This window comes from Echinops telfairi, unplaced genomic scaffold (genome assembly GCF_000313985.2).
Source record: "Echinops telfairi isolate 266 unplaced genomic scaffold, ASM31398v2 ScPeMD7_22;HRSCAF=79, whole genome shotgun sequence".
NCBI classification, from domain to species: Eukaryota; Metazoa; Chordata; class Mammalia; order Afrosoricida; family Tenrecidae; genus Echinops; species Echinops telfairi.
The window spans coordinates 8,426,691-8,439,509 of NW_022103919.1; the positions used below are offsets into that span (position 1 = coordinate 8,426,691).

The window sequence follows — 12,819 nt, forward strand, 5'->3', positions numbered from 1 at the left end:
GCCGTCATTGCCTATAACCCTCAGCTCCCAAAACCCAGGCAGGGCCTCGGAGGTCCTCGGGTGCTTGCCACCGACATGGGACTCTAGTTTAAACTGGGGGGGGGAGGGGAGGGAGGGAAAAGAGGGGGGCAATCCCAGGGTTCTTGGCTTTTTATTTCACCAAGTAAGGTTGTAAAAAGCAATAGCACCCACAACCACACCAACCATGGCCATCACCCTCATTTCAGGGAAGACACCCAACGTTACCACGAAGGGTGGACCTTCAGAAACAAAGACAAGTGTTGAGTGCGTGCATGCTGCGTTAAGAAAAGCTTACTACCGGCTCCTCCTTCTTTTTATCTCGCTGTAAGCACACACATCCAACCTCGCACGTGGAAAAACTGGCCCAGAGAGAGCTAGGGCTTGCCGGAGACCCCATGGGGGAGAATCCCATCCCACATCTGTCCGGCAGCCCTGGAGGGACGATGGACTCTCCTCCTATCAGAGGTCAGGGCCCAGGAAGCCCGAGGGCCAAGCCAGAGCTGAGGGGCTGCGTGGCTTGCTTACCCAGGTAGGGCCAGGGTCACGGTCAGGTGGACATCTGGACCCTGGCTGTGAGTAGAGAGCAGCTGGCTGGCTGTGCAGGACCTTGGAGCAGATCGGGAGGAGCCACAGGCACATCAGGCCCCCGGGCCTTGGCGGAAGTGACCAGGGCCCAGCATCACACGCTGACCTGAAGCCCCACCAGCCCTTCTTGCTGCCCCGGCCGTGCCTCTCAGAGCATTTCACATCCTCTTCCGGTGGCTTTGTGGGGCGCAGGGGACCCAGCTGAGCCGAGACCTTGTTCCTGTCCCTGCTCAGCACAACCTCCTGCAAGTTCCTCCTCTCTCTGGGCCTCAGACTCCGATCTGTTCTACCAGGGAGAGGGCTGGGAGCGCTGTCTAAACATCTTCAAACGCAAACCCAAACCCTCACCCCCTACCTCTTCCGGTTCCTTTGCTCTATCCCCACCTCCAGCCGCACCCAGAACTTTCCACCTTGAACTCCCTCTCACCCAGTGGAGCACCTGCAGCAGAATTTCTTTCATGGAAGAAAAGATTTCGGGGAACTGAGTTAGGTAAACGGTGGGGTGTGAGTTCTCTAGAGGAGTGGGGCAGGGAGTACTCTGTCTATTGACAGGGCACCATGGAGGGAGAGGCCTTTGGGACACCCCCGGGGTCAGCCTGGGTGGCCCCGGCTGCATTGCCATCATCCCTGATATCCCTTCGCCATCAATTCTGCCCACGTCCTTTTCATTCAGCGTGGCCTTCTGCTGCTTGCCAGCACTCTGACCTGTGAGACACAGCAAGCAGACCAGCCGGCCTAGGGTTTGAATCCCAACTGCTACACTAACGCAGAGTCTCTGGGCCACCAATGCAGGGTCTGCGGCTTCAGGGTTCTCCTCTGTGGATGCAGAGGCGGAGGAGTCCACGAGAATGCCGAGTCCTGGCTCGCGGTCCACCCTGAGCAGACCCTGACTCCTGATTAGCCCACGTGATCACCCGAGGATAGATGTACGCTGAGGTGACAGGCCTGGTCCCTAATAAATGCTCTGTCTATGTTGGCTCGACCACCCCTGCCTGGGCGCTCTATGGCCGGACTCCACCCCCAAGAGCAAGCTCTGAAAGGGTCATTTGGGGGCTGCCCAGTGGAGCTCAGAATGGATCTTATAACCAGATCCCAGGAGAGTGGTCCACAGGGGTGGGCCGCCACGCTCTAGCGGCCCCCTGTGGTGCCTTGTAAAGCTTGGCCTCTAACCCTCTAGGCTCCCACCCTCTGGAATGTACTCTTCCTCTTCCGGGGGAAAGCAGCCTTGTGGACACCGGGCAGCATGGGAATGGGGTAGGTGGCAAGAAGCAGCCCCGGATGGCGGGGGTGCACACGCACCACCTCAGCCTCTCCCCCAGGGCTCACTGCCCAGCCATGGGACAGCGCCCCAGCAGTGATGCAGTCTTGCTGGGCTGCCCTCACCTCTGGCAGTGACCACTCCAGCCTTTGGGAGCATTCAGTGAAGGTGGGAAGAAAGGAGGGCCATCCCTGAGCTCTGGTTTCCTGGCAAGGTGGCAGGGAGGGACCAGTAGGTACGGTGGTGTTTGGGTGGGGGCCGTTCACAGAGGTCCTAGGAGAAGTGCTCAGCTGTGAGGAGGGAGGAGCAGGGGGGCACTCCAGGCTGCTCTGTGAGGGGAGAGGGCGTCTTTTACAGGAGTTGATTCAATAAACATTTATTGAGTGCCTCTTGGCCACCAGGGCCTGTTTCTCCCTCCGCCAGCCCCCCAGTCTGCACCCCCAGCCCAGCCTCCAGTTAGATTCAGGGGATACAGATCCCTGGTACCTTGTGCATAGGTTATTTCTACCTTCAGGCCCCAATCCCAGCTTCACTCCTTCCAAGCCAGGTCCAGGTGGCCAGCTGCCTGAAACTCACTGAGTTTCAGGCCTGGGTCACTGGAGCCCTGACGGAGGGAGGGGAGGAGGGAGAGAGGGAGGGAGGAGCAGGGCCAGCTGCAGCCCACAAATACCAGCCCCTCAGGGAGGTGGGTGGGAAGGGAGGCTGGCAGCCCCCTCCCACACACATGGTCCCAGCCCCCAGAGCCAGGGCCAGCAGAAGCGCCTTTGTTCCCCGCTGCCTGGGAGTCACCACATGATGTACCACATCACTGTCACCGCCTGGAACGTGGACCAGCCACAAAGAGCTGGGGTTTTGGGGGCTGGGAGCATCCACCCAGGGAACTTTGGCTGGGTGGGCTGGACAGACTACCAATTCTTGTGTTCAGACTCTGCCTGGATGTTCCCAGCATGCCCTGCCCACCAACCGAGGGTGGGGGGGGGGCTTGGCACAAGCCCCTGGCCAGCCGCAGAGCAAGCGGAACCAGCTCACAGATGCACATCCACGCACAGATGCGTGTCAGCATAATCCCCGTGCTACCCCCCACCCCAGCTCATTTACAGACAGCGGAGGAACTCGTGGGGGCCCTGCTGCATCTCCCATCTGGATTCCCCACTGTGTACAGGAGCCAATAGGCTCTCACTCATTGCAGGCCCCACCCCCACCCCCCCTCACCCCCGTCCCTGGGGGGACGAGCCCTGGCTGGGTGCGAGGCTTACTGTTTATAAACACCTTGTAGCTGTCGCTAGGCACTGTGACTCAGAGCCAGAGTGGTGACTTGATCTCAAAGCTGTTTACTCAGCACAACATCCGGTCCAGGAAGCAGATAGGAAAGGCCTTGGCCCAGGCTTCTGCTCTTCTTTCCTGCAGCCCCCTGACCTGATGAGGGTTGGTGTAAGGGGTGGGCAGCTCAAGGCTCCTCCCTCCTTGTTTCTGAAATCTGAGACCTGCCACTCAGACTCAGGGCCACAGCCAGCTTTCTGGCACCAGCTCTGCACAACCTCCTGAGACAGCCAGTCCTGAGACCTAAGCCTTAAACCTTGGCCCATTGAGCCCGGAAAGCATGCATGTCTGGGGGTGGGGTGGGGGGGGCATCTATGTCTGGTAGCCCCTCCCTCCCATGACTATCTACAGAGGACTGGCGCTTGGCGAACATAGCCCAAAGGTGATAATTTAGAAGCCCGGAGCCAGAACTAATTCCCCACCCCACCCCACAACACAGCCTAGCCCGGCCCCACCTTTAGTGCTGAGTTGGGACATAGCACCCACACAGCGACTGTGAGGCAGTGCAGCCACAAACCGAGGCCCAGAGGGGGCAAACGCCCACCCCGACTCGACTCGCACAGTGGCCTGCTTCCAGGCCACCTGTGGCCCTAGGCTTGCCTCGACCTCACTCGAGCAGCTTGCTCTCCCCTCACATGTGACCTAGGGATAAAGATCTTAAATGGATTTGCAGGCCTGCAGGTGTGAGTGGGTGTCCTTACCACTGGGTGGGCAGTCTGTCCCCAGGCACAATACACTGACGTCCATTTTTCCCAGACCTTCTGTCTCCTCTCCTGCCTCGCCCCCCACCTTCCGCCCCCCACCCATATCCTTCCCAGCCCAGTTAATTACAAGCCAACACTTCTGTCCCGTCGTTCCCAGACAACGCAAGGGGGGGGGGACACCATTTAATCTCCCCCTGCGCCCCACTAGCGAAATAAGGAGGTCTTGCAAGTGAGGCAGGGGGATGGAGTAGGAGGAGATGGTCCCAAACTTGGAGGCCCCTGCTTCTGTCTGCTCCAGCCTGGAAAACCTGGGGGTCCCATGGGAAACACATGGGAAGTGTGGAGCGGGTGGGCCTCCCAGGCCGCTAGCAGAAGGCCAGGAAGAGCTGTGCTTACTTGGCATCTGGGCCTTGGCCCACCTCAGGTGGCCAGGTCACTCAGCAGTCAGCGCCCCTTGGCGCTGATTCACCACAGGGCTCCCTTGCCGCGGCCCCTTTCACCAGCCCACAGAGTCATGTTGCCAAGAAGCTGAGAAGCCAAAAACCAGGGTCCTGGCGCAGCTGCTTCTGCAGGCTTCGTGTGCCCCAGCAGGACCCAGCGTTAGTGCCACCCACGGGAGCACTTCCCAGGACTGCCCAGCACTGCCCACCCCCATCCCCACCCCCTGCACCCCCGGTCTGGTCTCTCCAACTGCAGAGATGAGAAAAGATGGAGTCTGGTTCAAATCCCAAGCCTGCCACCTGGGCAAAGGAGGCAAGTCTGAACTCTCGCGGAGCCTCAGGTTCCCAGCCCAGCAACACAGTTGCCTCCAAATGTGGCCAGGACGAAACGAAAAGGTGCCTGTGGTGGGGGTAGGGAGTGGGCCAGGACCTGGCATTCGAGACATGCTCAGAAAGTGTGATCTCAAAGTGGCCTCGGACATGCTCTGCGATGAAGAACAGTCGTTTCATGTTCTAGTTCTCAACGCAGGGCTGGCCAAGGCTTTGGCGAGATGCATCCAGAGGTCACCGCAAAACAAACCAGCACGCCGACACTGAATGGGCAGATGCCGTGTCCTATCTGTGTTCACAACCAGAGAGTGGAAAGCGTGTCACAGCTATGTCAAGTTGCCACAAGGCATTTCCATGCTTATGCTGCCGCGAACGGTGACAAACTTTGCAGGCCACAGAGTGGCCCCGGGGCACAACGAGAACAATTCCCAGGCTCACAGAGCCCGCATGCACCACCTGCTGTGCTGTGTCCTGGGCACTGTCCCCACCCTGGCAGTACACCAGGGAGCCCAACTCAAGCCATCAATTCCAACTCCTGTGACCGGACAGGGCAATGTAGAAGTACTTCCTAGGTCTTCTCAGGCCATTAAATCTTTACAGGAGCTGCCTACTGCGACTATCTCCCCTGGAGTAGCTGACTGGGTTTGAATCACCGCCCTCGAGGTTAGCAGCCCAATGCTTACATGCACAACCCCCTAGCCCTGGGCTTTAGGACACGTTTCAAGGTGAAAATGAAGTGGGGATGAAACAGCTCAGAGTTGGCGAGGGAGGCGGACGGGGCGCAACTGAGGTGGGTGTGCAGTCGTGTGAAACTGGAGGGAAAGCTGAAAGAGCGACACGCGAGGGAAGACTCCATAGAGGAACAGAAATAAAACCAAGGGTCTACCATCTACCATGGGCGGGGCCATGTCTCCCCACCGACAACCCCACCAGGCTCCAGGCTCTCGGAGGACAGCAGCCACGCTGTCCTCCCCCTGCAAGCACCAGAGTGAAGCCCCGCAAGCAGAGTCCTCAAAGCTGCTACCAGCGCGCAGGATGAATATACACACGCATGCACGCCCCAGCACACACATGTATATGGAGTGGGGCGGGCTCCATTCCATTGCTCCGTGAACTTTCTGAAGCCCTTTGTATGTGCACACAAGGCATCACCAGAAGGACCCTGCCATTCAGAGGAAAACCCACTGGTGTTCCAAGGTGGTATAGTGGCTATGTATTGGGCTGCTAACTGCAAGGTCAGCTGTTCAAAACCACCAGCCCCTCCAAGGGAGAAAGACGGGGCTTTCTACCCCCATAGAGTTACAGTCTCAGAAACCCACAGAAGCAGTACTAACCTGTTCTATAGAGTCGCTAGGAGTCGGGATCGATTTGCTAGCAGAGTTTGGGTTTGGTTTTGTTGGCTTTTTTGGTTCTAAGCTGGGCAGGTGTCCCCTTCCTACTTTCTAAAATTGCAGGGTTGAAGAATTTGAATGGAAGCTCCCTGAGAGCCAGGACTCTATCCCTTAGTACAGGGCCTGGTAGATAGTGGGTTCTCAGGGAGTCCTGAAATGGACCAGGGAGTACCAGATGATGGCCCCGGTCCCCAAGTTCCTGGGCTCTAAGACAATCGGAGAGTCCAAAGTCAGAGAGATTTTGTGATAAGAGTTGTACGAGCCCCCAATAAAATGATTTTAAAAAGAAAAAGAGAGTTCTTTGGAGGGCAGGGCACCAAGAGAGCTTCCCAGGAGAGGCCGAGACTAACAAGGAGCCTGAGGGACAGCAAGGCCATCTCGTCCCCCTGCCTCCCGTTAAACCAAGGTTAATGGCTGGGAACGGCATTGGGAGGTGAGCCAGCCGAGGTGGGAAGAAGTCGGGAGGGAGGTGGGCAGGCAGGGACGGAGGGAGCCAGGCTCTCTGGGAAGCAGAAAGGAGGCTGTCGGTTCCCAGGAGCCTGCAGTGACGGCAGGTGTGATTCAGGAGTGAGGAGTGCTGTCAGTTGGGTTCTTCCTAAATTCTGGGCGCGATAACAATTCTTGGGGGATGGGTTCCTGCTCACAGTAAAAGTTCCTAGGCTTTGATGGGGCTTGGTTTGGGCTAAGAAGCCTCTCTCCAAAGCACAGGGTCCTGGGGAGGCAGGGGGAGGGGATCTGCAGGTAGGGGATTAAGCCCACAGGCAGGTTCCTGTGCCCAGCAGGCTCTGGGTACCCAGGGCTCCAGGGCCAGGGGAGTTAGGACAAATGAGCCTTTGTGGTTCAGGAGGCTGTCCACTGTGCCAGGAACACTGCGTCCCGGGTACTGTCGCCCGCCTGAAGAGGCTGGGGGCCTGGGAAGCAGGGCTACCCTTCCAGAGAAGGATTTCGAGATGCCCTGGTCACTGGAAAGGGCCCCGGGGTGCCAACTGGCTGCCAGGAGGTGGCGGGGTTGCTGCCTGCCCTCGTTCCCACAGCCCTTTTTGGGCAGGGTAGCTCCCAGAGGGCAGAGCCGGGAGGCAGCCTGCAGTTTCCAGAGCGCTGGGCTGAAGGATGGTTTCCAAGACAGTGCTCCTGTCCCACCCTCCTGCTACACACTGTCCCTCTGCCAGCCCCTAGGCCTCCACGCCACTGTCAGGGCAGCAAATGGCCAGATGGCACGTGAGACACTGTGCCAAGGCCTTTACCACCACCACCGGCGAGGAAGATGTGGGCATCAATCGATTTTGAAAAAAAAAAAAAAATCAAACCCACTGCCATTGAGTTGATGCCGACTCATAGCGACCCTGTAGGAAGGGGCAGAACTCTCTCCGTGAGTTCCCGAGACTGTAGCTCTTCACGGGAGTAGAAAGCCCTGTCTTCCTCCCACGGAGCGCTGGTGGCAACCCGTGGACTGCAGCCCAAAGCGTAACCACGATGGCACCAGGGCTCCTCACCCAACCATCGAAGAGATGAGAATGCTGACGCGCGGGGTGGCAGGGGCAGGGCCGTGAGGACTCCGGCTCCCTCATGGTCAAGTCTGGGGCACAGCAAGGTGCATATACACATAGGTGTGGGCACACAAATATGCAGGTACACAGGCAGGCACACCTCCTCACACAGTGCTCTCCCTCCTGCAGGCACCAGTCTCCACACTCGCCCGGGAAGTCAGGCTTGTCACTGTCCAGCACACGGGCACAAGTGGCCACAGACACAAGGACATGTTCATGCATTTGCTCAAATGTGTACAAGGTCACCTGCAGGCAGGGAGAAGCCCCCGAGAGGAAGGTGCACATGCTCACACAACACCAAGGACACAGCCTCACCGCTCAGGGCCCACCGCGCCCAAGGCCAGCCTGTGGTTCAGCACCAGGGGGTACCCGCCCTGTGCCTGCCTGGCGCTCTGGCAGACTGCTGAGACGGGGAGGAGGCAGCGCTCTGTGCAGGGATTTCCTGGCCCCAAGCGGCTAAGGAGAGAAACTCCTCTTAAAACCCTGCCACTTCCCAAGTGTTGCTGAGAGAGGGAAGGGGGGCAGCGGCAGTGCTGCCAGCTCAGCCTGTCAATGCTGTGCACTGCTCAGCTGCCCCCACAAGTCCTCTCCCTGACCACCAGCCAGGTGGCAGCCTCACTCTGAACTCCAAGTCTGAGCAAATGGAGGATGATAGGATGACCCTAGGTGGCTTCCTGGTCAGCGCACCCTGTCTGGAGGGAGAGGGGCTGGGGCCTGGGCCTCTGGAAGGAAGGAAGCAGAGGCCGCTGGGGCTCCCGGCAGGCCTGGACAGTAGGTCTTCTTGAAGCCCTGGTTCACACACAGGGGGCACCGTGAGGATTCAAGGTAGAGCCCCTTGCCTTGCGCCCTGCAAGTTGCCCCACCATAATGACCGGCTGCCTTCCCTAGGGGACAGACATTTCCTAATACCTGCCGAGGACTCTGGTGCCAAGCACTGGGCCAGTGTTTCCAGACACTCTCTACACGATCACAGCGGCAACTGTGGCTGAAGGAGTAGTCAAGTCACCTACTGTCCAGGTCCTAAAGTCCAGGGTTGCTCCCACGAGACACCAGACCTCCCATGGCCCTGTCACCTCCTGGCCTGCGGCCACAAGTCCTCACTAGCCTGTCCTCCCTGCCAGAGCCCAGGCTCCGTTGGGGAACTGACAGGGACTCGGCTGTCCCCTCTCCCTCTGGTCACAGCCCAGCCAGGTGTGAGTGGGGTGGGGGCAAGCATCCCAAGGGGGCACATTCACCCAGGTGGCAGCAGCCCTCAAGGATGCCCACCCCTCATGGGACTAGCACTCACCAGACCCACCCCCACCACCCACCCCGCCGCAACCAGTCTGCCTGGGGTGTACATTTTGGGTCAGAATGAAGTCCTAGGATGGGCGGAAATGGGAGGGAGACGTTCCAGAACTCAGGGCCACTCATTGACCAGGGGTCTTTGTCTCAACTGGCCAGGCCCACCACACCTGGATTCTCAGGTGGAGTCCAGAGAAATGGCCCTTTGTCCTCCTCAAAACCCCAAACTCGCTGCCATCGAGGTAATGCCAACAGTGACCCTACGGGACAGGGTAGAACTATCCCTGTGGGTGTCTCCTCCCCCCGCCCCCCCCCCCAGGAGCGGCTGGTAGTTTCAACTGCTGACCCTGCAGTTTGCAGCCCACCGTGTAACCACGATGCCACCAGGGCTGCTCAGGGGGCATCAATTCTGGATCACAACTCAGGGTGGGTACAGCCCAGGGTGCCTTCTCCCTCTGGGGTGGATCCTGTCCCCTCTGGTCCTGCCTGGGGGAGTGGGAGCTGGGGCAGTTTCAACTTGGTTAATTCTCCACCCACTAGGCAGGGAGAAGAAGCCAAACCAGGTGTGGAGTAGGAGCCATTGAGCTCTTATCTCTACTCCTTCCCTGTGCTGCCCCCCACCCCCAGACACACACACAGAGAGTTCTGGGGCTGCAGCCACCCCCCCAGGGCCTTAGGTGCTCACCTTCTCTACCCCATCTACCTCGTCCACCTGCCTGCTCAGCGGGGAGTCCAGCATGCACACCGTCCTGGGCAGCACCTGGTGAGACAGCCGGGGCTTGCTCTCCCGGCGTCCCAGCAGCTCCCTGTCTGGTTCCAGCGGCACCCAGCTCCGGAGAAACTCGGGCAAAAGGCCATCATCTGCACTGCCTACGCCCCGCCCTCTCCTCCCACTGCCCTGAATGGCCAGAGTCAAGGCTGCTGCCCCAGCAAGCCAAACACAGCTGCTAGCCGGAGCGCGCTCAAGACCCAGCCCGAACAGGGCAGCGGCTGCGTGGGGACCTCTCCCACACCAGACGTGGCGCTTTCCGGTTGATGGGTGGGGCAGTGAGGCTCAGTGAGGCTTAAGGATACGGGCCAAGGTCACGCAATATGTGAACACTCCCACCCAGAAGAGGATCCTGGCTCCGAAGGCACCCCAAAACCCATCCCTGATGGAACAGTCCCTAACACCCCCACCCTCACTGCTCCAAAAGCCTCACATCCCACCCACGCCACCCTCCAAAGTCCAACCACTGGCAGTCTGGCTCCTCCCTCCCTGCCCTCTTGCCCCTCCCCCTGCATCCCCGCCCCCTCCCTCTCCTAAGGGAGCCCACCAGTCCTCACACCCACCGCAGGGCAGGGACCAGAGGGCTTCAGAAAGTCCGGGGGGAAATTCCACGATCTTTCTATTTCATTTTTCCCACGAACTTTTTGAAGGCTCTCATTTCCCTCCTGGAGGGATGGGCCGAGTGCCCGTTTGGAGACCCTCAGTCACCAACACTGAGCTGACTCAGAGCCCTGTGTCCAGAGCCAGTGCCCGGAGCACAGGCAGGAGCTGAGGATCCCAGGGCAGCGGCTGAGCTGATCCTGCCCCAGGGTCCCCTCAGGAGGCAGCAAATTTCACAGGTGGTGTCGATGCACCTTAGGGTGAGGGTCGCAGGGAAGCCAGTGAGAAGGGACTTTCCAAGGTCTCACCGGCAGACCCCTCTTCTCAGGTTGCACCCAGCTGCCAGTCAAACCCAGCTCAGCAGTCCTGCCCCTAGCCCTGGGTGGGGATGGGGGTGAGGTGGGGACACTGCAAGGCACAGAGTGTGTGCAGCCAGAGGCTCCCAGTCCAGCCACACCCACAGTGCCCCACCCACTATGTCCTCCAACCTGCAGGTTGACAACTGTCACTCAGGTATCCAGGAAATGGGCTCTGCTGATAGGGGATGGCCCAAAGGCCAGGTGGCTGGGAGGGTGGGGCAAAGAGGAGGAGGAGCCAGGGGGAGCAGATTGGGGTTTCCCTCAGGAAGGACTCTGGGGGTGGGGGCTGCTGGGGAGGGGATCAGGCCCGAGGAGTGTGGGGGCGAGTGTGGGGGCGAACAGAGCAGCTAAGGCCCAACGTACAAGCCTGCGGAAAGCCCCCACTCTAGAGCCTCCCTCCATGCAAGTATTTTGGGGACCCCGCAGTTGCCATGCAACGGGCTCTGGGTTACCATGGCAACTCTCCCTTCTACTGGCCTTGTCGGATTTTTTTAGGGGATGCTGCAATGATTACCACTCCTTTCTTCCCTGTTAGCTTGGCTGTCCTAGTACCTGCCCTGGGCCGGGGGGAGGGCCCCCTCACCTGGAGCCTACCCAACCTGGCCCTAGGTCTCCATCCCCTTCCTGCTCCCTCTCTGACTGTGGGAGCCCAGATGAATCTTTGAGGTTCAAACACCCAGAACCCTGAGAAAGTGCAGAGACAGGAATCCTTGGCCTTGCAGGTGCAGGGCGAGGAAGAAGGGGCTCATTAGCTCTGTTTATGTCTCCATTCCCTGCCACGCCTAACCACCACCTTGGGGCCTTCAGCCCAGCCCTGCCAGTGGGAAGGTCACTGTGGTCAGAAAGAATTCAATTCCCCCAACTGAGACTGCCCCCCCACCCAGCTTGTCTGAACCCAGGGCATGTCCCCACCTGTGAGGATGGCGGCTGTCAACTGATAACCTCTACCCACGATGCCAAGGCGGCAGCCACGGGTAACCCAGCTGCCAGGCCGTGCCTTCTCAGGCCCGCTGCCCCTCCCACGGCCCTGCTTCCACCTTCCTTCTCAATTGCCCCATCCCCTCAGACCAGGCCAAGGTGCCCAGCATGGCGGGAGGCCCTTGATGAAGTGGCTCTTGGGCCCAGTGGCTGCAGTGGTGGTTCTGGCTTCTCCAAGGACCCGGTAGGGTTCAGAAGACCCCGGAGGGCAACAGTGACAATATCCTCCCTCCCTTGACCGTCTCATGTGAGTCCATGCCAAGGCAAGGGAGCTGGGCCCACTCCCCACCCCAGAATGCACTTCCATCCTCTCTGTGTATTAAAAGGGGGAGGGTGAGCAGGGAAAACAAAGATGAATCCCACCAAGTGCTGCAGTGGCGTGGGAGGGGGGTCTCTGACATCGTCACTCTCTCTTTCTGGACAAGGTCTCTCTGCAGATGGGACCTTCAAATCCTCCCCACTATCCCCACATGACCTCCGTGTGCCCCCAAACTTGCACACACAGGCTGCCGTGCGGCCATGGGAGAGCTGTTTCGAAGAAGAAAGTACAATCAGACTGGAAGGGGCCCTTGAAATTTCTAGAAGGGCCCTTCAGTGGCCAAGTGGAGAATGAAATGCACACTTCTGACCCTGAGGACCTGGGTGCACTGCTCTCCCCTGCCTTCCCGCTGCCCCTGGGACACCTCCCTACTCCAGGAACGCTCCTTCCTCATTCAGGTCACCTCCTCCAGGAGGCCTCCCAGCTTCCCCAAGCCACTACCACCTGGCCCCACCCTGTTTTATCTTCTTCCCATTGTGTGTCACCCCTGCCATGACTGTACTAGTCTGTTGACAGATGTACTCCTGTCTGTTTACAGTCGAGCGTGGTCTCCTGGCAACTAGAAGGTGAGACCTTTGTCTACTCCACCAAGGCTCCAGGCCCCACCCAGGAGGTCCACCGAGGACACGGCGCCACCTGCTGGTCCTGGACCAGACGGTGCACCACGGAGAAGCAGGGCTGGTCAGACGCCACACCCCACAACCCTTGCTGGGAGATGAGGTCCCTGAGACATCCTCGGACCCCTAGTGTCCCCCTACCCTGGGAACCAGGCCTTTGGGAGGAGAATCATTTCAATACTCCCCGCTGGGCCAGACCCCACTTCTTCCACCCCAACCCCATCCAGGAATGGCTGAGGAATCCTATGAGGGCCACCTCCTAGGGCAATGAGGGTGGTGCAGAGGCAAGCGCTGAAT

The 12,819-nt window shown here is 59.3% G+C and overlaps 1 protein-coding gene across 1 annotated transcript in view; it reads right to left on the minus strand.

Annotated features, from left to right (window-relative positions):
* The window catches only part of RALGDS (ral guanine nucleotide dissociation stimulator), a 45,718-nt gene extending 36,099 nt beyond the window's left edge, over positions 1–9,619 (minus strand). Inside the window, exons 1-2 of the mRNA XM_013007395.2 lie at positions 9,566–9,619; positions 7,705–7,842 (exon numbers count right to left, since the gene is read on the minus strand). Coding sequence (XP_012862849.2) covers positions 7,705–7,842; positions 9,566–9,619 — 192 coding nt within the window. The remainder of the gene's footprint in view (positions 1–7,704; positions 7,843–9,565) is intronic.
* Positions 9,620–12,819: the final 3,200 nt, after the last annotated feature.